The following is a 27,889-nucleotide window of genomic DNA, read 5'->3' on the forward strand; positions in this document are numbered from 1 at the left end:
TTTTTAATTTTTATTTAAAAAAATTTATCAAACATACTAAAATTTTGGAAAAAAATATTAAAAAATATCTTTTGTTACCACTTAATAGCATTCAAATACACACTTAGCCTCATAAAGTTTAAAATTCTAATTGGTTCGTGAAATTGAATTTAAGCCTTAATTTAATATTTAAAATTTTAATTTATTTAATTTAGATTTTTTATATTTTTTGATCGTATTTCTATCATAAAGTTATTAACAATATGTTAAGAAAGACTCACAGTTGTCATACTAGACTCCATAAAAACGAATTCATTTCTATTTTTTTTTTTTTTACTAAAGATATGAGACTCAAATTCGCAATCTCTTAATTGAGTATAAGGAGACTATACCATTTAAACTATTACTCATTGACAATTCATTTCGATTTTGACAATGAAATAGCTAAAAGATGATATCGTATGATGTGTTATTATATGGTAACGTTTTTTAAGACATTAATCACATCATCTTCTATTTCAAACAGTAACTCTTTTAATATTGTTCAAGTGAACATTTTTGGCATTTTAAAGTTAAAAAGATAAAATGATAATCTTATAATATTTAAGAATTTGAATACTAAAAAAATTATAGCATATTGGTTTTAGACATCATAAGACCAAAAATTCGTATAAAAAATAGAAGTACTAAAATGATGGGCTGATGGCACTCATAACGCTTAATAGACTAAACAAGGACATCAAAAAGTGCAATAGTTCTTTTGAAATTCATTGGAAAACATAAATTTGGTATTAAATTCGAAACTATTTAATTATATTTAAATTTGATTTGTTGGTAGAATTGTGTTTTTTTTTCAAAGATAATACTTTTATTGCAATCAAATAATTCAATTACAATACCCACACAAATAGGGATAAGCATATACAATAATAAAAATTTGGGAAACTCCCATAAACAACAATACCAAGCTAAACCATTAGGGATTTAAAACAAAAAGGACAAGATATTCTCTCCTCTTTAGTTTTAGTTGCTATGCCTCCCAAGTCGCCCAAATTCTTTCACAAATGTCAGAGCTTGAGACAGAATTTTCCCAACCTCAACACTGTAATTTTAAAAAATGTAATTTTAAAAAATGAGAGCGTTCCTGGATAACTAGATCTGCCATAGAAGGTAATTTACTTGATTGATTTTTTTTTAGTCTCTTCTTCTTCTCACCGCTTCCATCAACTGACACCACCACTCCCATGGTTCTATAGTCGGATCTCTGGGAATCACACTTGTTACTGGTGATTGATTCCAAACTTGCACAACTCCCGGACAAAAAATCAGAGCATGGAGGTGCGTTTCTGGCAGTGAAGAACATCGTGGGCATAAATTGGGGATCTGAGGTATCCTCTTATGAAGATTTGTCTTCACTGCTAGTCCTTCGTGAGCAAATTTCCATAGAACTGCCTTGATTTTTGGTTGACATCGAACCTCCCAGATGCTCCTCCATAGTTGTCTACTTTGAAATCTGACATGAAGACCTTCCATAGGCTTATGAAAAAATTTGTAAGCTACTTCATATCCCGTTCTAACATTGTACTGACCTGAAACATGCTTTATCCACCTGACTGAATCTTTACCTTCTTCAATGTCCATTTGGCAGATTTGTTGTGCTATATTAGGACTGAACTTACTATGAATGAGCTGTGTATTCCAACCCCCTATCTCATTGAATAGTTGTCTTAGCTAGATCAGATTTCCATCACTGCAGTCTTCTTCCTGTACTCGAAATGGAGGTAAGTTACCAAACCATGGATCTTCTTTGAATTTTACTATACCCTGTGTCGTGACTTTCCATTTGGTACCCTGTTTCAGTACTTTTCTGCCTTCCAATAAGCTCTGCCAAGGCCAAGATGGTCTCAGGCCTGGTTTTGCTCCTAAAAAAGAGGTAAGTCTAAAATATTTGCTTTTGAAGATTTTATAAAACAGAGAATTTGGTTTAGTCATTAGTCTCCATCCCTATTTTGCCAGCATCGCCAGATTAAACGTTTTGAGATCTTTAAACCCCATACCGCCTTCCTCTTTAATTCTGCTCATTGTATCCCAGCTGATCCATTGGAGTTTTTTTTATTCTGTTTTTGACCCCACTAGAATTGCATCATCATTTTGTGAATATCATCTAATAGTGATTCGGGCAGTTTGAAACAACTTAGAGTATAGATAGGTATAGCACACCCCACAGCTTTGATTAAGATTTCTCTTCCGCTTGCTGACAATAGTTGATGCTTCCAATCTTGTAGCTTCTTCGACACCTTATCCTTTACATAAGCAAATGTCTGACATTTAGATCTGTTAACAATAGATGGGAGCCCCAAATATTTGTCTTGTGCACCAATATTAGGGACTCTAAGAAAAGTAGCGATTTCTTCCTTAATAGCAAGAGGTGTATTCTTACTGAAAAATACTGCAGACTTACTGAAATTGATAATCTGACCGCTTAGGGAGCCATACTGCTGAATAATATTAATCAAATTAGCACAATTATGTGGAGTTGCTTTACAGAATAGTAAAGAGTCATCAGCGAATAAAAGGTGGTTGATGGATGGACATCTACTGTTCAACCGAAGCCCCTGAAATAGGTTATCCTATTCTCCTTTGTGGAGCAGAAATGATAGACCTTCTGCGCATAATAGAAAAAGGTAGGGTGAGAGGGGATCTCCTTGCCGGAGCCCTCTACTTGGTTTAAAGAAACCAATAGGAGAATTTTCCACAATAACAGAATAAGAAATAGTAGTGACACATTCCTTTACCCATTCTATCCACCTCTGACAAAAACCAAGTTTTTCCATTACGAACCACACAAAACTCCATTCCACTCGATCATAGGCTTTGCTCATATCCACCTTTAGAGCTAAATCAGTGCCCCCAAATGATTTATTCTTTAAGAAATGCATGCATTCATGAGCCACAAGAATATTATCACTAATAAATAAATGCACTCCGATTGTCACTAATTATTTTATTCATAAGAGGCTGCAAGGGATGGATAAGTACCTTGGAAATAATTTTATAAAATAAGGTGCTTAGGCTGATGGATCAGATCTGCGACATATTTTCTGCATTTGGAGTCTTTGGAATTAGACAAATTTGATGGTTGAAGCTCTTTAGTATTCTTCCTCCACCAAAGAAGCTCTTAACTGTCCTGCATACATTCCCTCCGATGATTCTCCAATAAAATTAAAAAAATTTTGCCGTAAATCCATCATCTCCCGGGGCAGCCCCCGGGTTAATAGATTTTATTTGTTTAGTAACATTTTTGGTGTTTAATATTTAAATTAAATTTAATCTCATTTTTAAAGATTAAATTTGACTTAAATTGATTATCATATCTTTAGGTATTTAATATTTAAATAAATATGATCTAATCAAATAAGATCATATTGATTTAAAATAGTTAGAGTTAATTTTAGAGTAATATTTTTTATTTAATTTTAGATTTTTTTATTTTATTTTAAAAAAATTTAGCCCACTTTTAGACTGATTAATTAGGGATCTATTAAACAAGTTTGTAAGGTATTTTATACATTCTTTTATGAATAAATTTTATGAGTGCTATTATGCACATTTTTCAATATGTATTCAAATGATGGGAGTAATTTACTTTACTTGTTACATGAAGAAATTTGAAGAATACAATCTAAGGTAATTTTTAGTGTTAATTCTTTCAATTTCTGCTCTTTAATCTTAGTTGTCAAAAACAGGTTCTTTGAAAGTCTAGTAACAAAAATTCTTTCGGTGATCTAGATGGCAAAGAACAGATTTCTTAGAAGTTTAATAAAAAAAATTTTATCTATTTTTTTCGTTGTATCTTTTCATCTCTTTTTCTTCTATTTTTTCTTATCATTTGATATCAGTTACAAGTCGTAAATAAATTCTTATTTATCTACGCGTGTTAGGGTTTTTGTCTAATTCCTTTGTTTTATCTTTTCTTTCTATAGTTTTACTTTACTATATTTATAAAAATAAAATCTTTTTTTTATATGAATACAACAGTATAAAGTATAGCTTTATCAAGAAGTTGGGTTATAAGATAGTTTGATTTCAGCAATGCCATCTTGAATGGAGATTTACATCAAATTATATATATGTTTCAGCCAATTGACTTTGAGGTAAGACTTATTCACATGCATGCAAGTTTAATAAATCTCTCTATGACTTGAAACAAGCACCTAGAGAATGGTTCAATAAGTTGAGTATGGCTCTACATTCTTTTAGTTTTGTTAATACAAAATGTGATACTTCCTTATTTATTAAGAAACAAATAGATTATGTTATCTACATATTGTGTTATGTGGATGATATTATCATCATTGAAAATAATTCTATATATATTAATATGATAAAGAAATTTGATATTTTTTTTTCTACATGTATCTTGTTTCTTGAGAGAGCCAAATAGGTGTAAATCTATTTCTTTTGATGAAACAAACAAGAAAAAAATCCTATACTTTATTCAAATATAAAAAATCCTATACTTTATTCAAATATAAAAATCCTATACAGCTTTTGATGAGCCAAATAGATTATTGTAATTTTCTCCATATTTCTCCAAATTAAATTGAAAAATCCTATACTTTATTCAAATATAAAAATTTATAAATTGTTTAGTTGATAAAGCGATCAAAATCTCCGTAATAAAAACATCAGGAGTCCAAGAGGAGTGATAGAGGATCAGCATGTTTTGTGGTTCGTAGAAAATTAGTTAATGTTGACTTAAATGTAAGATAAATTAAATATAAGAAAAAAATAGACTCTAACATTTGTGATAAAGTAGTCTAAACTTTGTTTTGTTGATTTCCAAAATTTATTTGAATTTTGATTTTATATATGATAAACTTGAGAAATTATGTTAACAGAGTTAAATTCATAGAAAATATTTGCACTTAATAAAATTTTAATATTCATTTTATATTAAAAAATTGAAAGCATAACCTTCTTTTATTTATTTATTTATTTATTTATTTATTTATTATTATTATTATTATTATTATTATTATTATTATTATTATTATTATTATTATTATTATTATTATTATCTCATAAGAACATTGTCATGTAAATAGCAATTCTCCTTGAAATTGGTATTTGACTTGCATATTATGAATCAACTACTATAAGAGATATTTGAATAGGTGTCACAATTGATTGAAATACAACAATCAAGTTTTTCCTCTTATTAAATTATTTGATTTGAATAATGGAAGCATATATAATCTTATTATATAAGAGAATATGAAAACCACCTCTTTATCATATGGTAAACTTCCTTGGGTTTAAATGTCTGGGCTACATGTCCAGCACCCTGCATTTTTATTACAATAATAAATACATGCATCTAGTGAAGTAAATTCAAATATATTTAAAAATATTTATTTTGTAAATAAATTATGTTTACAAAAATGTATAAATACTAATTATATAGTTGCAAATGCAAATTCATTATTAAACTGACAAATTAAATGCAACTTACCTTTACTGACACATATGTTAAGTAATGGTCTTCTTTCATTTTGTAAATTTCCGTGAATCTGTGTAAACATTAATAAAAAATTATTAAAAGAAAAGTATGCAAACTCTATAATTTCAATCAAAATTAGTTCTTGAATCCTAATAAGGGCAAACTAATTTTGAGAAAGTATACAATAATGCAACAAAACTATTGTTAGAATTTGCATCTATATATTAATTTAAAAGAAAAGATAAAAAAAAAAGTGCTACCCTAATATATATGATGAGTATGTAAGGCGTAAAATTGGGTCCTATGACTCAATTAAAATTTATTTTATTAGGACTAGAATTTATTATAAATAGAGTAATAGTGATAGAATTAAAAAGTATGAATTTTGTTTATTATTTTTTTACGGTATTTTTTAATTTGAGGTGTTAAGGAACTCTATTTAAAAGTTTGTTGTTGGCCAATAAATTACTTTATATACAAAACGGAATTCAAACCCGATATTTACTTAAACAGAATAGTAAATTAACTATTACACCAATCCAATTTAATTAAAAAAATATGAAATTAGTAATTCATATATTCTTTTTGGAGAATTCCATTAATAGAAGGTGAATGATATTCTATCCTCTCTAAAGTAACATGTAAGTTACCTTATCTGATGTGTCATATTTTAATTGGGTGTTTATTTTAACCTGAATTACCTTAGCCACTCGTCGCGCCTCCCAAGCATCACCGTCTCATTGGTGTTTCGTTTTCTTTTCCCAAATCATTCTTCTAGAAAAGGTACTCAAACTCTCTCTAATTATGTTTACTCCTCCTCACTCTTTCGTCGTTGTCATTACGTCTCCCAAGTATCACCGTCTTATTGGGTGTCTTATTTTTTCTTTCCAAATCATTCTTCCAGAAGAGGTACTCTAACTCTCTCTAATAAACGTTTACTCCTCCCCATTGTACTCCTTCATGGTAGTCGTTACGCCTTCCAAGCATCACTATCTCATTAGGTGTCTTGTTTTTCCAAATCATTCTTCTAGAAAAGGTACTCTAACTCTCTCTAATTGCGTTTACTCCTCTCCACTCCTTTGTCGTTTATGCCTCCTAAGTATCACTGTCTTATTGAGTGTTTCATTTTCTTCTTCTGTCAAGCCGTCATCGTCTTCCAAGATATTATTAACTCTTATGAGATTAAAGTAATTCAGGTTAAAATAAATACCCAATTAAAATATGACACATCAAAAAAGATAGCTTACAAGTTACTTTAGAGATGATAGGATAGCATTCACCTTAATAGAATCATCTTTATCTTTTATCTCTTCCCCTTAACTCTTCATTCCTTAATTTTCTCTTATTATTCTTTATTTCTGTCTAATACTATTAATTTCTCTCTACTCTAAATTCTTCGTCCTTATTCATATAGAAATGAGGAGCTCAACCTATCTGTGAAGCATTTAGCATTATATTTTACCAATTAATATAAAAAAGTTAAAGAAAACTTTAATATATGTTACCCGGCCACTTGACCATCAACAAACCATGCACGCCACTTGTCATATATGCTAAGCTTTAATGACTTTATCCAATTTTGTGTAGCTATGTGTGGTATTGACATATCAAGATCAGAACTGCAATTATATAAAACAACACAAATTAAAGTTTCTCGTTAAAAAAAAAATACAAAATATAGCTACTAAAATTAGCAACAATATATTTATGTATAAATATATATAGTTTAATTTATATTTAGTGTATATTTATATTCAATATATATTTTATGGGAGTCACTCAAATAAAAATGTTTAAAATATTTTTTTAAAGATATTTTTTAGTAATTTAAATTCAATACATATAATCAATTAAACCGTATTATTTTCGTTAAAATTAGATCAGATAAATTGATTTGGTCGAAAAATTGATAAATTAAATATTAAACCGGTCTAAATTAATATTCTTTTTTATAAAAAATGACTAAAATACTCCTATAACAACACAAAAAGAAGAGGAAGGTTAGGATTTAGGGTTCTCAAAATTATATAATAATAATAATAATAATAGTATTTTAGTAATTTTTTATAATAAAAATATTATAGTTATTTTTTATAAAAATATTAATTTAGACTGATTTAAGATGTAATTTATTAATTTTTTAGTTAAATTAATTTATTTGATCTAATTTGAATAAAAATAACACGATTTAATAATTATATGTATTAAATTTTAATTATTAAAAAATATTTTAAAAAAAATATTTTAAAAATTTTTATTTAAATAATTTTTATTTTTATATTAATAACTAATTTTGATATACACGTAATATAGTCGATTAATAACGTAGGAAGTTAACCAGTAAACTAGAGCTTGGATATTGGCCTTGGTCAAATTTTGATAATATCCTGCAACGCTGAGTAGAGTCACGTTATATGCCAAAGTCTTGTTGCATCTCAAGAACTCTCCCTTTGTTCCCTATTTACATCCCAATATTAATGGAATTAATTCTCAGTCAACTGATTATTAATTAATATATTAAAATCATATACATCCATCAAGATAGCTTTTTTAATAACCTGTACAATAGTAAGAGAACATAAAGTAATTAATTAATATCTATAAAATATGAATATTTTATTGAGTTATCATGAACAAATATATTTAAATACGCAGATCAATAAATCTGTATATTCATATCTATATCAATATCTATGTATCATAGATAAATATGGATAAACATAAAATACATGATATGATAGAATACAAATGTCTTTAGTTATGCTAAGTAAAAACAAAGACAGACATAATAAATCTGAGATATAATACTGTCTCAGCAAATGTATCTCAACAGAAAATTAATTCCGATATTTTACGGCGGTTGTTGGATCTATTTTTTTGTGGTTTTTAATCGCCGCCAAATATATTGCGACGGTTAAACCAAACGCTAAAAGATAGACTGTAGGTAAACAATTAACGGCGATTTTAACTAACCGGTGGAATAACTGCCGTTAAATGGCAAAGAGCTGAAAACGACGTTTGTTTAAACCGCCGCTAAATACTAAAAAATATACAATATGATCATTTTGCGGCGATTTAAAATCGCTGCCAAAACCGCCGCCAAATTCAAGATTTCCATTAAAATTTTAGTTTTCTTTTTTTATTATTATTTTTCCTCTTTTAAAATAGTATGTTTATTCAACTTTAATTTATTAGTTATCGATTAATTTAAAGAACTTCCAACCAAATAAAACAACTAAATAACATAACAAACCAAATTATATATATGCAAACATAACATATAAAGAGATTGTCATAAGTGAAAGATTCAATATAAAGTAAAATTTGATAATTAGAAGAAAATAAACATAAAGAACTAAACCAACTTAAATTCAATAGTCTCTAATAACATTGATTGAAAGTCATTTTTTTATAATTTTATTAAATTTTTAATTAGATTTTTATATATTTTTAATTATATTTTTATATTATTTTTAATTTTGTAATTAATTTTTTTAATATAAAAAATGTTAGAATTAACTGAATAGTTTTTTACAAATTAAAAATATTTATAATTAACTGAATATTTTTCTACAAACTAAAAATAATATAAAAATCTAATTAAAAAAAATATATAAAAATTTAATTATAAATTTAATAAAACTATAGAACAAACAGAATAATTAAACTAAGGAAAGTTTAGGGGACCAACAACTTTTGTGTTTTCTGGCCAACACTTAACCATCAAAATAAAAGTGAGTAATCTCCCACCATTAGATGTAATCTCACACCATTAAAAACACTATTGATGGTCAATTGATGGTTACAAAATACCAAAATGACTGAACCCTAGCATTCATCATTAAACTAAAATACAATAACATCTCGAACTAATTATCCTATCAAATCATTCAAAGTATGTAGCATTATTACCTCTCTAATGTACAGGGCTTTCCTCACACTTTCATCATTTGCCCATGTGTTCACAAGAATGTGAGAATAACTCTAAAATAGACGGTTAGCATAATCAAGTTAGGTCTAATGTTAATTTTCTCTTAATTCTGTATTCCAATATAAATGGATGATGAGAATGAATTTATTAGGAAAATATATATATATATATATCAGGCATTCATTTAAAAAATAAAATAAAATGGAAGCGTTCTTTTTAAAATTTTGAATTAATTAAACATTATAAGGAGCAAAATGTTTCATGATAATTCGTTGTGTTAATATTAAGATGAAAATTCAGGTGCAGTCGACTTCACATGAAGTTGATAGCCGAGAACTGTTCGATAAAAATTTAGTCAAATCAGTCAAATTATTTAACGACTTTCAACTATCAACTTCACGTGAAGCCGACTGGACCCGAGTTTCCACCAAATATTAATATCTCATACATACTCTTTCCAAAAGTAGCTTTAAATAGTAAATAACTATCTCTTTAGTCCTTATTATTAACCTACATATATATAAACAAGTTGATATGTAAAGACAAATAATAAAGTGAATGTACTTAACTCTACACCAAAATTCTGAACGATGTTGAAGTGAGGATTGTAAAATTCCATGATTCACACCAGGTGTCGTTTCACACAAAGGTTCCAAAATTTGTTGTGGATTTATGTAACGAACTAACTGCAAATCCATAAGCTACATCATTATTTTAATTATATCTTATATGTACTAGGACTTAATATTAATTGCGACACCCAAAAACTTACATACAGATAAAGTGGTAAATAATACTTTTTGTCTATAAACTTTTTGAAATATTTTAAATAGACCAAAAATAAGTCACCAAAAAAAAAAAAAAAAGACCAAAATGGAGTTAGAGCAATTCTTAAGAGAAGATTAATATAAAAATATGATACCTACTTAAATGAAGATGTTAAAAATATCTTCTTATAAAAATTTTTGTATTAAAAGTGTGTTTTGTTTATTTAGTCATACTTTAAAAAACAAATAATACTTTTACAACATATTAAAATTAATAATTTATTATTTAATAATAAAAAAATATTTTTATATATAGACAATTATAAAATTTTTATAGTAGTATCTACTATAAAAATATAACTTTAAAAAAATTAAAATTAAAAGAGACTAAAATAAAAATTAATGACATTTATATATTAAAATTTTTAATTTGGAAGAGGCCATTGTCCCACTTTCCCAACCCTAGTCTCCGTTCTGAAATAGATTAATAAATTAGATATTATTCGTAAAATTCATATAAGATACAGATTAAATATATAAGTTGCACAGATAATTTTTTCTCTTAATTATGGGAATAAAATTAAATAAAATATTACGAATAATTTTAAGTTTTTTTTTTTAATTTAAAGAAAAAAATATAATGTATGTACTCGTTGTTACATATCGTACTAACCTCGGAATAAGCTTCATAATCTGAAACACACTTTGTGTCTTCTGGATCAATATTTACATAATTACCACCACAATGTTCTTTTATCGACTGTATTTAAGAAAAAAAAGGAAAGAAACGTGATGAAGCCACAAAATCAGCAAATAAAGAAGTCATGAATTTAACGATAACGTTAAAAAGACAAAAAAAAATTATAACTTATTTTATTTAATATTTATAATTATTATAACAATTATAAATATTAAAAACGATAAATTGTGATTATTTTTTATTAATATATTTTGGTTATCAAATATTTGGGTGAATTTTAAATTACCTGATAGAGTGATTCTGGTATGAGAGACATCTGGTATGCATACAACACTTTCGTGTTCTCGCTCTCATATGCGTCCACCCCTGGGCTTGCAATCACATAACCCTGGTAAATTTTGTTGGACCAAAATCAAAATAAAAACTTATGAAAACTAAAATAAAAAAAAGAAAGACCAAAAGTGTATTTAAGTAAAAAATCAGAGTGAATATCTCATTTGATTCCTGACAATTATCTCGAAAGGATAACGAAATTTTTAAGAAAAAAAACATCCAATCTGGCTCTGATATATTTTTTTGGGATTGATTAACTCTTGTGCCAAAAAAACAATATTGATTTTTTTTTGTACAGGGGCCTCGTTGTCCTTTCGAGGTAATTGTCAGGAGCCGAATTAGAATTTTTTTTTGTCAAGGACCTCGTTGTCTTTTGAGGTAATTGTCAGGGGCTATTTTGAGTTTTTCTCAAAAAATTATATATACAGCTTTGAGTGAAAAATCTAGACAAAGAGTAAATTTTTTTACCAAAGATAAGAAACTCAAGCCCACAACTTCTTAATTGAATATGGAAAAATTATGCCATTTGAGGTATAACTCATTGGCAGACAAAGAATAAAATTAAATATGAAAAATGTGTTGAATTTATTGGAATATTGTACTTTGATATTAATGCGTGGTACACGACCTGCTACGTAACCTGCGAATTCAGAAAAATTGAAAAAATCAAACCGAGTTTCGGACCAAATTTATGCAATCAAATAAATTAAAATAGCTGCTCAAAATTTAGCATCCACCCTATTTACCATCATATAATTTTTGAACGAGAGGAGCAGTAGGATATCCTGAATACGAGCCACCACCAACGTAAAATGGATTTGAGTTGAACTTTGGATGATCAATAAACCACTGCATTAGAAATTGAAACCTATCATTTTCTACAATGCATCATAATTAAGAGCATGTTTGGAAACAAATGTAAAACAACTTTTTAACCAAAAATATGGATGAAATTTTTTATTTTTTGTTATGGACCAACCCCCTTAGATTGGGCTCGATGTAATAGCCGGCCCAAGAATACTTCACTTAGAGGTATGTTGGTCCATAAAGAACATACTCTGAATCATATAAGGTTTCCGTAAAAAAAAATTTTTGTTTTCTCTCAGAAAAGCCTAGGGATTTCCTGTGTCTCCGTGCGAAAGTGAAGCAGCCATGCATGGTGGCTTCGTCCGAGGAGGGGCCTCCCGTCGACATGACCCAAGGGAGAGAATGCGGAAGGAAGGCGAGATTCTACATAGATCAGGAAAGAAGGTGAGAAAGTCAGAGAAAGGAGATGAATACTCAGGAGACATGGCCAATGTTCCTAGAGTGGAGGAATGGATGGAGGCAGAAGAGACAGAAGACGGTGTGGAAGTGGTGGTGTGCAGCCCACAACCAGTTACAGACGGCCAGCGGCATGGTTTTGGTGCACTGGGAGGAGCCCCATCCTTTGCGACAATTGTGAGGAACGGTAGCGCTACTAAGAGGATTGATGAGGAGGGAAAGAAAGCTAAAGAAAAGGTAACAGAGTCAGACTCGGAGGATGAAGAGAATGAGGTCAGAGTTGAGAAAATAACGGAAGGTATATACAATTTGATTATTGGAGAAGACATGCAGAGAGAACTCAGGAGCCATTGGTGGGACTCTTTGATAGTGAAACTGTTGGGAAGAAAAATCTCCTTGCCTGTTTTGAAACGCATATTAGAAGCAATGTGGGGTAAACAAGGAAGCTTGGATGTGATTGATTTAGGCAATGATTTTTTTTTTGGTTCATTTTTATAACTTTGAGGACCTAGATTTTGCTATTACTGAGGGGCCATGGAAAATCTTTGACCACTATTTAACTATTCGGTTATGGCAGCCAGAATTCAATCCTTTTCTTACTTCCATTGAAAAAATTGCAGCTTGGATCCGCCTTCCTGGTCTAGCTATTGAGTATTACAATAGAAGAATTTTGGAAAAGATAGGAAATATTGTGTGAAGAACTCTGAAAGTGGATGTGAACACTGCTCAGGTAGCAAGGGGCAGATTTGCACGGCTGTGTGTAGAGGTGGAGATGGAGAAACCCTTGATCTCTCAATACCAAATTAACGAGGTTAGTTACAATGTGGAATATGAAGAAATTCATCAGGTTTGTTTTCACTGTGGAAGAATTGGCCATGTAAAATCAGAATGCTCGGAATTGAGGAAGAAGGAGATTGAGCAGAGGAAAAATCTTCAGTCAGCTGTAAGGGAGGAGGAAGAAAGGGACAATAAAGGAATTCCAGAAAATCACAAGGGTAAAGAGGTCATACAAGAATCTGAGGATAATTATGGTCCATGGATGCTGGTACAAAGGACAATGCGTGGCAAGAAACCTGCAAGGGGAGGAGGTGAATGTACAAGTAGTGGTGAAGGTGAAAAAGGAAAGGAAAATGCAATTGTCGAGGGGGAATTCCTTCGAAATTTGCCGTGTTGGTGAATGGGGAATCTAATGTGCAGCAGGGTTATGAAATTGTGGAAGCTTCTATTGCCAATGCCACACCTACAGGTAAAGACAAGAGTAAAATTTTCACACAGCAAAAAAAGAGCCACAATAAGACCCTGTCAGCCACTCCCAAGCCCATTTTTGCTAGCGCTCCAAAAAAACAAGATGGCCCATCTAGTCTGTTAACCTCAAAAAATTCTACTGCTAATGGAAGCCCAATGAATGTTGACCCCAAAAGCCTCCTATCTGACAAAACCCACATGTCCACACAAATCCAACAAAATGCTCAATCTACTCAGTCCAACCAGTGTCACCAACCTGTCCATACAAAGCTTCTTTCTTCCCAAGTTAGCCAAACACAATCCACCCCACAACTCTTTATGAATGAGACCACATGTGCATCGAGAATCAAGTGAATAGACACCAAGAAAATTGGGTTTCTTAAAACTCGATTAGTCCAAACTTCTCCCAAGAAGTTCCTGTCACTGGTGTGGATCCACCTGACCCAAAACCTCCAGACTTCGGGTCAATGGAGACAGAAATATTAATCCAGGCGATGAAAAAATATGAAGAAAAAGAAGAGATGAGAGTTGACCAGATCCAGGAAGGAATCCCTCTAAGGGAGGAGGACATGCAGTGTGTCTAGGGAGCCTTTGTCTTCTTAAGCGGTGATGTTTCCTCTTTTTGTTTCTATTTATTTATGATTTTATTATCATGGAATATTAGAGGAGTGGCCAACAAAGCCACTATAAACACGTTGAAAGAGCTTTGCAGGCAATATAAGCCAGACATTGTGCTTCTGTATGAAACTAAGTGTAGTGGTCAGAAAGCGGAAAATGTTGTTAAAGAGTTGGGTTTTCTTTCTCTCATAGAGAAGAAGCTATGGGTTTTGTTGGGGGAATATGGGCCCTTTGGAAAAATGCCAATTTAGATATTAGTATTGTATGCTCCCACCCACAATTTGTTCAATTGGAAATTATTGACAGTGAAAAAGGTAGATGGTCGCTTTCTGCAGTTTATGCTAGCCCTCAGGAGGATACAAGGAGAATTTTTAAAAATAAAATTTCTGAAATGGATGCTAATATAGTTGGTCCCTGGATGTTGGTAGGGGATTTTAACGAAATAGCGGAGACCACAGAAAAAAAAGGTGGAACTGTTGTAAACAGACATGCTTGTAATCGTTTCAAGAGATGGATCAACGATTGTCAGCTTTTGGATTTGGGATTTGTTGGCTCCAAATTTACGTGAAAAGGGGGAGTCAGAGAAGGCATGGACAGGGTTTTTAAGAGATTAGATAGAGCACTTGCAAATGCACAATGGAGAACTCTCTTCCCATAAGCCTATGTTTCAGTTCTTCCTAGAGTCAACTCCGATCATCATCCCCTGTTGGTTAATTTGAAGCCTTCCCAAACTGATAAAGGTGTTAAACCTTTCAGGTTTGAAGCAATATGGAAAACACACCCAGAGTTTGCTGATTTCATTAATAAGATGTGGGAAAATGCCATCCCGACGCCCCAAGCCTTATGTATGTTGTCTGATGAGCTATAGATATGGAATAAAGAAAAATTTGGCCACATTTTTAAGGAAAAAGGAGATTATTAAATCGAATTGCGGGTATTCAAAAATCTCCCAACTATGGCATAAATTCTTTCTTAGAAAACTTGGAGCAAAGACTGGAAGGAGAACTAGAGGAGATTCTGAATAGAGAAGAAGTCTTTTGGATGCAGAAGTCGAGATAACAGTGGCTGGTTGAAGGAGACAGAAACACCAAGTTTTACCACACAAAAACTCTTGTGAGGCGAAGAAGAAATAAAATTCTCAAACTTAGAATTGCAAATGGTGTTTTGTGTGACAATCAAGATGTTTTAAAAGGCGCTGCTTGCAAATTTTTTATTGATCTGTATAAGGAGGATAACTTTGGGAGGTCCCCTCTTTCTACTAATCTTTCATATTCACCAATGGATGAGGTGCATGGAAGAAATATGTTAAAGTCCTTGACGTATGATGAAATTAAAGGAGCCTTATTTGGCATTGGATCTTTAAAGGCACCTGGGGAAGATGGATTTCCAGCCCTTTTCTTCAAGGAGCATTGGAAAACGGTTGGAAATTCTTTTGTTCAGTTTATTCAAAGCCTATGGAGGGATCCCACTCTGATTCAGGGGTCAACAACACTTTAATAGCTCTCATTCCAAAGAGCAAACAACCGGAATTCCTCACCCAATTCAGACCAATTGCGTTGTGCAATGTGGTGTATAAATGCCTCACAAAAATTTTCGTGGAAAGAATCAAACCTACCCTCCAAGGAAGAATAGCTCCGAACCAATCCAGTTTTATTTCGGGAAGGATAATTCATGATAACATAATTATAGCTAAGGAGATGGTGCACTCCATGAGACGGATGAAAGGAAGAAAGCAATTTATGGCCATCAAGATAGACTTTGAGAAAGCTTATGACCGGCTTAATTGGAGTTTTATTGAAAACTGCTTAATAGAATTCAATATCCCAAATCAGATGTGCAGAATCATTATGTCTTGTGTGAGGTTAGTATCATACAGCCTTCTTTGGAATGGGTGCAAAACAGATCAGTTCAACCCTTCTCGGGGAATTAGGCAAGGGGACCCAATTTCACTCTATCTCTTTGTTATAGCTATGGACAAGCTATCCCATTTAATAGAGGATAGGGTGAGGAATGGTGATTGGTGTCCAATGAAGGCGAAGAGAAATGGTCCTTACATCTCACATCTTCTTTTTGCTGATGATCTTCTTTTATTTGCGGAAGCGAACAGTGCTCAAATGCATATGATTTTGGACACTCTTAGGCTTTTTGGTGAAGCATCAAGGCTCAAAATAAATACCAACAAGACTTCCATCTTTTTTTTCCAGCAAGGTGGAAAATAACATGAGGAGCAGATTGTGTGACATGAGTGACTACAAGGAAGCCAAATGTATTGGAAGATACTTAGGTGCTCTGATCCAAAGCAAGGGAAGAGCCAGAGATAACCATAAGCATGTCCTAGAAAGAGTCAACAGCAAGCTGGGGGGATGAAAAGCTAGCTGCCTATCCTTTGCAGGTAGGTTAACTTTAGCGCAAACGGTGCTGCCTCCAATACTCAATTTCGACATGATGCACTCAAGAATACCCAAAGGAATCATACATGAGGGTGAAAAACTTCAACGAAAATTTATTTGGAAAGAGGGTCAAAATGCTCGTAAAATTCACGCTGTGAGTTGGAACACTCTGTGCAAGCCGAAGTGTGAAGGAGGCCTAGGCTTTCACAAACTCACCCACATGAATGAAGCCTTTATGTGCAAGATTCTTTGGAGATTAATTAATGAACAATATGAGCTCTGGATTGATGTTTTATATAGTAAGTATGGAAGGGGTAAGAACCTTCTCAATGAATTTCCTGTGACAGCAACGAATTCTCTGCTTTGAAAAGATCTGACTAAGTCATGGGAGCAATTTAGACAGCATATAGTGTTCAACGTAGGAAATGGAGAAAGCATAAACTTTTGGGGCGATAAGTGCATGAGAAACTGGCTACCTTTGGAAGAAAGGGCAATTGCATCCTTATGCAATGAAGAAAGAAACTATAGTGGTTAATCATGTGAATAGTGATGGAGATTGGGATCTGGACAGGCTTCGGGTCTTCTTACCTCAAGCAGATCTGAACAAAATTATAGCCATACCAGCCCCAAATAATGTGTTGGAGGCAGACAGAATTTTTTGAGATTTGATACAAGATGGAGACTTCACTGTGGCTAGTGCATATCACGCTATAGCAAATCGACCTGGTGTTGTAGATGTAACATGGAACCTGATTTGGAAATGGTCGAGACCTCAACGAATCAAAATATTTAATTGGTTGGCTGCCCATAAGAGAATTATGATTTCAACTAGGAGGGCAAGACTCTTTGGCTCTCCTCCAGATTGTCATCGGTGTGCGGGTGTTCCCGAGACGATGGAGCATGTGATCCGTGACTGTCCTGCAACGTTTAAGCTTTGGACGCAACTCATTCATCCCTCAAAGTTGTGTTATTTTTTTAGAGCTCCCTTCGATGTCTGGTTTTGTTAGAATTTAGTAGCAGAAATTGGACAAAATAGCCAAATCAAGTGGTTGACAATCTTCATGACAACCACTTGGATAATTTGGAAATGGAGAAACAGAGAAATATTTTCTCCACCATTTAAAAGGCCTCAGAATGCTTCTTTCAATATCCTTTCATATGCCCATGAAATAACCACAGCTTTCAACAAAGCCAGTTTCATGATAGGGAGCACAAGAAGGAGAGTAGAAGCTCAAATAGCTTGGACACCCCCTCCAAGTGGGTGGATAAAACTTAACACAGATGGAGCCTCATTGGGAAATTCAGGACATGCAGGTTGTGGAGGGTTATTTAGAAGCGAAGAGGGAGTTTGGATTGCAGGGTATATGGTCAATCTTGGGTGTTGCTCAGCCTTTCAAGCAGAACTCTGGGCAGTGTTTCATGGCCTTAGAATAGGCTGGCGTTTGGGTTTGAAGAAGATTCTAGTCGAGTTAGACTCCCTAGCAACTTATACAGTGATCAGCTAAGAATGGAAAAGAAGCAAACATCCAGAAAAATTAGTACGACTTATTGGTGCACTGCTAAGACAAGATTGGAATGTTATGCTCAAGTACACCTACTGAGAAGGCAACAGAGTAGCAGATCGTTTGGCCAAGGAGAGTTTGCTTTGTGACTTTGGGCTAATATTTCTTGATTTGCCTCCTTCAAGTATTAGGCAATATTTAGATGAGGACATTAGAGGGGTATCATTACCCCGATTAATTTCTATCTCTGCTGATTAGTTTTGGGTCTTAGGACCCCGACCCTCAACCGAAAAAAAATATCCAGACGAGATCCCACGTATATTTGGCACAGATTTTTTTAGATTTTCCTTCAAAATAATAAAAATATAGGACTTGAGAAAACACGCAAGGTATTTTTTCTAACTCTAGTCTCTATACCTTCTAGGTTATACTAATTTGAGCGTTAGAGTCTATTGTAGGTACACACCACCTTTGTGGAGATGTCGACCGAAAGTAAGAAAATCAGCCGCAACTTCGATCCTACAAATTTATGCTCGACCACTACGAGAGATAATCATAATCCCGTAATATAATATAAATAACAAATCAGGTGGATAATACTCAAAATACGTTCATAACGAAAATGAAATTTCAATACTCAAGATATACATAAGAGGTTATATATAGTTGGTGCAACCGAGATCAACAATCATTTGCTAAGTTTTTAAAGTTTTCGAAACTTGATTACACCTATAGTTTAATTCTAAAAGCACATAGGATCGTTGAAGATACGTGAGTGACAGAGATATTAATCGGCTGAATGCAACGTGGCATGTAGCCTGGATATTAGATTTTAAGGTTGGATTCTATCTCTTTTATATTAAGTAATTAATTAGTTTACATATTTTGATTTACTTCGTTTTAGTTGACATTTTATGATAATTCGATCTAAGGACATGTTAAAATATTGACATGTTAGATTATTTTGATTTAATTAATTAGGATTGTTGGACTTAATTAGTCAGAAGACTATTAGTTAATATAGAATGTTAAAAGATGAATAATTAATTTTTTAAAACTACATTAAGTTCCTTTTTTTTTATCGAATACTTAGGATATTGCTAATTAATATAAATGTTGTTTTATGATTATATTCATAAAATAGATTTTTTAATTAAATTATGAAACTATTTAGAAGATAATTAGTTAGAAGAAAACATTAGAATATGATTAATTGATTTTTAAAATTTACATGAAGTTCTTATTTAACAGAGTACTTAATTATATTAGGATATTATTAATTAATATTAATGTTGTAATTCATAAAAAATAGAATACTTTTTAACGAAATTATTTGTTTACATAATTCTAATATTTAATTATATTATGGTTAATCTGTATAATTAGTTATTGCTAGTATTGTTAATTACATTATGGTTAATCTATATAATTAGTTATTGCTAGTATTCTTATACGCCAATATAAAAACACTAATCATTACTTTTTTTTATAGTGGTCTAGTTTCTCTTGTCACGTTGTATGACACTGTCTATTCCTCATTAAACATCTCACTACTTTACGTTAGGGAGATTGGATTCGAAAACACAGTAAAACTAAACGATTTTATATTTGACAATGTTTTATTTTTTGCATTTATTGAGCAGTATAGGAGCCCGAGACCCACAATTTCTACTTTACATAGAGTTAGGTCATCATTATGCTCTACGATATTGCTTACCATCTTGGTTTACGTACACAGATAGTGAACCGATCGAGAATTGCACTAAAAATTTCCAACAACTAGAGGACAAGAAGCAGACTTTTAGTTTGAGAATGACCTGACTTAGAAACAGGGTTTTACATATTTTACATGGGGCAGTAGTTCGAATTTTGCTGAAGTGCTACATGAAGACTTCATCAACACCCAGCAGAAAATTGTTTTCATCGACAATGGTATTTTAGCCTATCTGACTCCAAAATTTTGTATTCAGCATTCAAAAGGTTTTTAGTGCCATGAAAAGATTTATATCCCTAAACTTATGACCTACCCAAAATTTCATGCCGCCATCCACGTTGTAATCTTTCTCTTCTCCAATGTTAAAAAGATCATCTAGTAGTATTGCATCTAAATTAAGAGTCTGATAATGGTTTGGAATTTCTGATAATTGTTGAATGGCAAAAGAAAGAGGAAGAAAAGACCGAGCACCTCCACTAATTGGAGTCTCTGTCACATACTCCTCAGAAGAATAATTCTCGTTACATGACCCAGTTTTAGCAACGTAATCCGAATCAGACTCACTCTCATCTTCTTAGACACTATCTCAAGGTTTAGCAAAGTGAATAAGTCTTGTTGCTACCAGGACTTCCTGCGGGACCGAAGGGGACGGTCCACAACCGCCACCTACATCACGAACTGTGGCATACCACTAGTGTTGCGGCATTAGTCTAGCATATATGTTGAACATGCTGGTTATCTTCGACACAAAATGTCATTTTAATAAACCCTTCATTCGGCAGCGTTGATAAAAATCTATATGCAATTCTCTCAATTTCTTTGAAATTTATTGTCCTCCTCAATATGACATTCTTTAGTGTATCTAGAATATCAACACAGCAAATACGTAACATCATAAGAAAACTGCATTCAAATATCACTCATTTCTCACTATTTTTTATTATTCTATTGGGATAAACTACCACACATAAAAAAATTATTATTAGCCATGTGTATAAAAAAAAAAAGATAAAGAGAATAGAGTAGGGAGATGAATGTAGTGTAATTAATGATTGAGCCAAATAAATTCTTATATAGATTTTTTTTATGTAATTATCTAGAATGTAAAAATACCTAAATAATTATACACATATCTTTTACACACTAGCCTCAATTTTTAACTAATCATATATCGAGTAACACTCGATTTATGTACAATAACTCAATTGTGTCATATCTCGAATGCAAATAGTTTCTTTTTTTTTTCTCTAATTATATCATATCTCGGATACATAGTACCGTCTTATGTTTTTATTAGTTTTTGAAATTATATACTCGAGATGTGTAACGTTTATTTAAAATAGTAATTTTTTACATATTACACATTTTTATAAATTTTATATTTTATTAATTAATTTTTTTTTATAAAATTATCTTTAATATTTAAGATGATTAAATTTTATTTTTAATATTTTAAATAAGTTTTAATTTTATGTTTACCGTTAATTTTTTATGATCAGTAAGTAGTTTTTTTTTTTTCTGTTTTATATTTATCTTTAACTTTCCATTCAACCATAATCCTAAGGTGGAAACTCAGGTGTAATCGATTTCACGTGAAGTTGATACCTGAGAGCCGTTAGATGATTTGACTGATTTGACTAAATTTTCATTTAACGGCTCTCAAATATCAACTTCACATAAAGTCGACTGCACCTGAGTTTCCACCTAATCCTAAACCGGTAAACCCTAACCAAACTCAAATCCAAAACCCTCTCTACAAAACTCCAAGCCCTCCCTTTTCCAGTCACCCTACAATCGCCAATCCCTCCACGACGTCAGCCACACCTTTCTGTTCACCATTCACCATCCATTGCCTCTTTTTCCACTATTATTACCACAGCCTCATTTTTTATGGTAGCGGAAAAGAAATGGGATTTTGGTGGGTTGTGAATGGAATTTGAGAGGTTTGGATTTGGATTTGGATGGTGTTTAAAATTGAGTTAGAATAAGTGGTTAGAGATAACTTTAGGAGAAAAAAATATTAATTATTGATGATCAAAAAATTAATGATAGAAATAAAATTGTTAAGGATCAAATTTGATCAAATTAAGTGCTTGTTTGGGTGTCATTATTTTGATAAAAAAAAAATTTTTAATGAAAAAAGATATTTTTTTATTTTTTAGCGTGTTTGGCAAATTTCTAGTAGTAAAAGTAAAAGTATTAGAAAAATAAAAAAAAAAGATCTTTTTTGAGAAGCTGTAATTTACATCTTTTTTTAAAAGATCTTTTTCACTTAAAAAAAGATGTTTTTCATCTAATAAATAAACAAAAAAGTACTTTTATATCGTTATACCTAAACATAATTGATAGATAAAAAGATCTTTTTGCATGAGATACCCAAACATAAAATTACTTTTACTTTTCTATAAGATCTTTTAAAAAAAGATAACTCAACAAAAGATCTTTTCTTAGAAGCTCACCCAAACAAGCTCTAAATATTAGGAATGATTTTAAAAAATTTTAAAAATAGAGTGAATACCCCATCCGGTCCCTGACAATTATCTCGAAAGGACAACGAGGCTCCCAAGAAAAAAAAAAACACCCAATCCGGTCCCTAATAATTTTTTTGGGACTGATTAGTCCCTGTGCCAAAAAAATAACATTGATTTTTTTTGCACAGGAGCCTCGTTGCCCTTTCGAAGTAATTGTCAGGGGTCGGGTCGGATTTTTTTTTTTTTTGTCAGGGACCGGTTGGATTTTTTTTTTTCAGAGACCTCGTTGTCTTTCAAGGTAATTATCAGGGGTTGATTTGGATTTTTCTCTTTAAAATATTAGAGCCAAAAAAATTTTTTTTTTCTAAAACATGGTAGCTACAGTAAACTATTAATGATCCTGCCATATGAACGTATTCTGCTATAAATAGATGCCAAATTATCTTATGAAGTATCAAAGTATAAGAATTCTTCACCTTTTGTAGAAAAGCATAGGTATGCTCAACCCATAATGTGTCACTGCTATAGTAACCTTGTTGCGTTTTTGAGTAAGAAAATCCAGTGCCCACTGGGATATCTATGTATAACATGCTCAACATATGGGTCCATGAGTATGGGTTCAGCTCAAGTTTTGGGATATTTCCACTGAAATTTTGATCCATTCTTAGAGGTCCTGCAAATGGTTAACCTATTAGCAAGTTAATTAGCTCACGTATTTTAGATAAGTTTTCAAATATTTATTTTGTTGGGGGTATAAATGAGATACATTTATAATTATTTCGATATCAATATTTTCATTAAAAAAAAGATGATTTTAATAGTTTATCACGATAATTTTTTCTAGAATTTCTTGTATTTTGATATATGGAAAATTTTCATAATGTTTTTAACTTTTTTCTCTCTCTCTCTTCCTTCTTGATCGTGACAAGAGAATATAAGTATTATTTTATAGGTATTAGTTTATATTTTTAAGTGTTAAAATATTCAATTTAATTTTACGTATTTTTATTTTATTTATTCAGTTAATATATTAGATTTTATGTTAGTGGATTTAGAATTTTGAGTGAATACTCTATTCGATTCCTGACAATTATCTCAAAAGGACAACGAGGTCCCCAAAAAAATAAAACACCCAATCTGGTCCTGATCTTTTTTTTTTTTGGCAAAGGGGCTAATCAGTCCCATAAAAATAAATCTCAGGAGCAGGTTGGATATGGGTAAAGTATATTTTTTGTCCTTGAAGTTTGATAAAAGTTTCAAAAATATCCCTAAGTTTTATTTTGTTTCAATTTTGTCCTAAAAGTTTTCGATTTGCATCAAATATACCCTCAACGGCTAAATTTTCAAAAAATTTAAGATCAATCTAACAATAATGCATGAAAATTATGCTTGATTTGCTTGTACTGAGGGATTATTCTTATGAAATTGTTGTTGAATCGGTCTCAAATTGTTTGAAAAATTAGCCATCAGGGATATATTTGATGCAAATCGAAAACTTTTAGGACAAAATTGAAACGAAATAAAACTTAGGGGTATTTTTGAAACTTTTGTCAAACTTCAGGGACAAAAAATATACTTTATCCGTTGGATATTTTTTTTTGTCAAGGACCTCGTTATCTTTTGAGGTAATTCATAGGGGCTATTTTAGATTTTTCTCTAGAATTTTTATCGTTAACCTAATATGAGGTTGTATAAATACCTCTTAAATTATTATAAGCGACAAAGAGGGAGAAAAATAGAGAGATTAGAGGAGTAAAAAAGCTCTTTTGGTCTCAGCACAGTATGGACAAGTGTGAGATTAACCGAATCCCTCTCTTATTGCATTGAGAAATTGAATAAAAAGTAAAGTGATTTTCTTTTATTTAATTTTAAGAGTATATATCCAAATAAGTCCCTAAAAAATTTTATGTCGGATGTTTTTATATCCAAAAAAAATTTATTATATAGAGAAAAAAATATTAATTTTTAAATAACAAGTATAAAAATTAATTATTTTTGTTTGTATAATAAACTTAACACCTAATTAAATTCAAAAAATTAATAACTAAATTCTTTCGAGTATAAGATAACGAATATTAAAATTAATTATTAATAAAAAATTAATTTCTTTTATATTAAAATAATCATTTAAAAATTTATTATTTAATTTTTTATATACAAAAACTTTAATCTTCTAAATGATTGAACTTTTATCTCGTATAACTTTTTTAAAAAATAATTTAATTCTATAAATTTTATGTATTATAATCTATAATATTAAAATAAAATTGACACAATCTTTAAAATTTATATTCTTATGATTTGATTAGGTACAAAAATATTAATTTAATCCAAGTGACTTACCATTTTCGAAAAAGAATGCAGAAAGTGCAGAGCAACCAGGACCTCCAACAAACCACAGCAGAAGTGGATCAAATAAAGGATTTCTTTCGGATTCCACAAACAAGTAAAATAATTGCACAGCTTCGTCTTCCCCAACCCCTACATATCTATACACACAAAATGCACATTTTTATTTTTAATATTGCGTTAATAATGATATTTTTTTAAATTGTGATCTACTGTTGTATTTTTTTAAAATGTGGGATGATTTAATTTACGAAATATAAATCGGATCGTCTGATTTTTAAGAGGTACAGAAATCAGACCGTCTGATTTTTAGGTACAAAAATCGGACTGTCTAATTTTTGTACTCGGACCGATTTTTAAAATTTTTTATGCACCTCCCATAATTTTAAAAAATACCAAAAATTATCACGTTAAAGTATAACACTCATCTTACTTTCATATTCAAATTTTTTAGCTCAAAAAATGACTAGAATATTTCTTTAACAAAAAAAAAATTTGCATCAAACAATATAGGATCACAATAGAAAATTTTTATTTATAAATAAAATAAATATAATATTTACGAATATATACATGCTTAAAAATAATTATATTCTTCATTTTTATTACATATTTTATTGGCACAAAAAATAAAATAATTATATTTCATTTGTATTGTCAAGGTGTCAAAATTTAAAACACGTATCTTTATTGCACACAAGATAAATTTCCAAAAAAAGTTAGCATGTACTAGTATCATAATTACTAAATATAGATACATTTTATCACATATTTTTATTTTTTGGAATTAAATATTTAATATATCAATATAAATAATACTGATATCATAATATCTACTTATTTAGAATATTCTCTAGACTATTCTATTTCTTTTACACTATTCAAAAAGGAATACTGATGATAATTCTTATGGTGGGTTGAATTTTGAACTCGCTAATTATACGATTAAAATAACCTTTTTTACTTTTTGACCAACTTGTTGATTTCTTAATAATATTTTACTATTATTATTATTATATTATTATATTTTTATTGTAAATTTGGATCCGTCTCGTTAATCTGGGGCAAAGCGTATCACGCAGATTTTTGCAAATTAAAGTGTATAAAGACCACCTTACCCAAAAAAAAAAGTGTATAAAGACCAAAAATCAGTTTATTGAAAAATGGATTGTTACATGATACGTTTAAAGTGAAGAACGTAATACAAATATTATTTCTAGGTGAAATCAACAAATTATATTTACGACAATACAGAAAATTGACGATATGTTAAGTAGTTATACATTTGGATTTTTTTTAAAAATAAATAAAATAAATATAAAATTTACAGATATAAATATGCTAAGAGAAATTTATGTTTTTTTTTATTATATATTATCTCGTCTATGCTGTGCACGAAATGAGTACATAACGGAATGGTCTTCCTAAAAAATAGATAGATGATAAAAAAATGTTAAATTATGTTGGTTCTTATATTTTTAGTGAAATTGCAAATTGATCCTTACACTTTAAAAGTTTATAATTGGGTCCCTAAAGAGAATTAAAATTTACAATTTAGTCTCCGTCGTTCAAAAAGTATTTAATTTAACAGAATATTCTCAGCATATTCTCTATTTTAATAGAATATTCTCAGTATATTTTGAGAATATTCTGTTAAATCAACACTTTTTGACCGAAAGACTAAATTACAAATTTTAATTCTCTTTAGAGACCTAATTACAAATTTTTAAAATATAGGGACCAATTTGTAATTTCACTAAAAGTGTACGGACTAACTGGGTAATCTAACCTAAAAAAACATAAAATTTTGTCTATATGTGTAAATTTTATATTTATTTTAAAAAATCCAAATGTAACTACTTAACTTATTGTTAATTTTCTATATTGTCATAAATATAATTTGTTCATCTCACCTAGAAATAATATTTGTATTATTTGTTTTATATATTTTAAAAATGAATTATTTATTATTTTTATTATATTCTTTTTTTTTCACATTTTTTATTCTAAAAATATGGAAAAAAAATTTGAAAAAGTATGCAAAATAGGGACAACTATAACAACATTAATTAATAGCACACTGAATTTGTAAATAATGACTTGAAATAAAAAGCCAATGAGTTATAGCTCAAATGTCATAGACTCTCCATACTCAATTAAGAGGTTGCGGGTTCGAGTCTCCTATGTAAAAAAAAAAAACTTGAAATAAAAAGGAAAAATAAATTATAAGTACTGACCCGGTTTCAAGGTTGAATGGAAGATAGCCGTCATAACCAGGTAGGTTCTTAACAATAGAGCTCGCAGAAGCAGAATCTATGACGGGTTGAAAAACAACAACAACAACCAGAACCACACACCAACATCTCCAACCCATGCCTCCTTCGATCTCTACACATCATCAACATTCCATGCTTTTGTCTTATTTATAAATATTTAATAACTTGATGCCCCACAACGGATTTTAATGGAGGTTTTAGGCAATTAATTAAATTACTATTTTTTATTGTAAAAAAATCTGAATTTTGACCATTATTCTAATTACAAAAGTATTCAAAATGAGTTGGGAAGGTGTTCAAATTAAGTTATAGAAAAGGGGTATGTTAACAAGAAACATTATTTGAACAATATATGGATAATTAGGAACACAGAAATAGAGAGCGAAGACTGAACAAGTACCAGTTAGGTTCCTGAGTTTCCACCAGAAGTTGAAGCAACCAAAGTGGATTTATTGTGAACTGAGCTTAACGACGAGCTGGATGGAGAGAAGATAATGAATTTGCTTGTCAATTTTTGCTAGCGATAGCATATACTCGTGTCCTCTACGTAAGGTGGCCATGGTACGAATTTTTGTCCTATTCGACTTTGTTCTGTTTTATAATAACTTGCATTAAATTCGTCTCATTTTTATCTGTGCGTAATAAAAAATTAAATTCTAATCCGTTCTTGCGAGTACCCGTTTCATTCCTACCTGCTTTTATAATTGTTAAAATTCAACAAATAAAATAAAATTTTAAAATTTATATAATCATCATTACATATATAATATAAATTAAAGTAAAAAATTAAATATGATATAATATTATTAATTATTTTACTAATTATTTTATATATATTACATATATGA

The 27,889-nt window shown here is 30.6% G+C and overlaps 1 protein-coding gene and 1 pseudogene across 10 annotated transcripts; one reads left to right on the forward strand and one right to left on the reverse strand.

The window, feature by feature from the left end:
• Nucleotides 1-2,554: 2,554 nt before the first annotated feature.
• Nucleotides 2,555-27,636, reverse strand: LOC107638340 (serine carboxypeptidase-like 13). Of its 10 annotated transcripts, none has more exons than XR_015880932.1 (16): nucleotides 27,442-27,588; nucleotides 27,003-27,153; nucleotides 24,760-24,905; nucleotides 22,893-23,089; nucleotides 11,960-12,062; nucleotides 11,816-11,853; nucleotides 11,167-11,268; nucleotides 10,854-10,940; nucleotides 9,983-10,114; nucleotides 9,395-9,466; nucleotides 7,821-7,939; nucleotides 6,988-7,101; nucleotides 5,495-5,552; nucleotides 5,268-5,326; nucleotides 2,775-3,166; nucleotides 2,555-2,644 (listed from the first exon to the last, which is right to left on the reverse strand). XR_015880932.1 is itself a non-coding variant. In XM_088484212.1 (16 exons), the coding sequence occupies exons 2-15, from the start codon at nucleotides 27,137-27,139 to the stop codon at nucleotides 3,061-3,063; spliced, it is 1,470 nt and encodes a 489-aa protein (XP_088340338.1). In that variant the 5' UTR covers nucleotides 27,140-27,153; nucleotides 27,442-27,588; the 3' UTR covers nucleotides 2,555-2,903; nucleotides 3,019-3,060. The 10 variants fall into 10 exon arrangements, 9 of the variants coding, with proteins under 9 accessions (XP_088340338.1, XP_088340339.1, XP_088340343.1 ...); XM_088484212.1 differs by having other exon boundaries at nucleotides 2,555-2,903; nucleotides 3,019-3,166; XM_088484213.1 differs by having other exon boundaries at nucleotides 2,555-3,166; nucleotides 9,983-10,099.
• On the forward strand, nucleotides 12,366-13,653 carry LOC148566437 (uncharacterized; annotated as a pseudogene).
• Nucleotides 27,637-27,889: the final 253 nt, after the last annotated feature.

This window comes from Arachis ipaensis, chromosome B4 (genome assembly GCF_059453495.1).
Source record: "Arachis ipaensis isolate K30076 ecotype BB chromosome B4, ASM5945349v1, whole genome shotgun sequence".
Lineage (NCBI taxonomy): Eukaryota > Viridiplantae > Streptophyta > Magnoliopsida > Fabales > Fabaceae > Arachis > Arachis ipaensis.

Bases quoted from the DNA above. Each gene is read 5' to 3' on its own strand.
- LOC107638340 (XM_088484212.1), bottom strand. From the start codon at position 27,139: ATGGGTTGGAGATGTTGGTGTGTGGTTCTGGTTGTTGTTGTTGTTTTT. The intron at 23,090-24,759 runs GTAAGTCACTTG...AACCATTTGCAG, and splicing joins TGCATTCTTTTTCGAAAATG to GACCTCTAAGAATGGATCAA. The intron at 12,063-22,892 runs GTGAAGAATTCT...TTTCTAATGCAG, and splicing joins CCTATGCTTTTCTACAAAAG to TGGTTTATTGATCATCCAAA.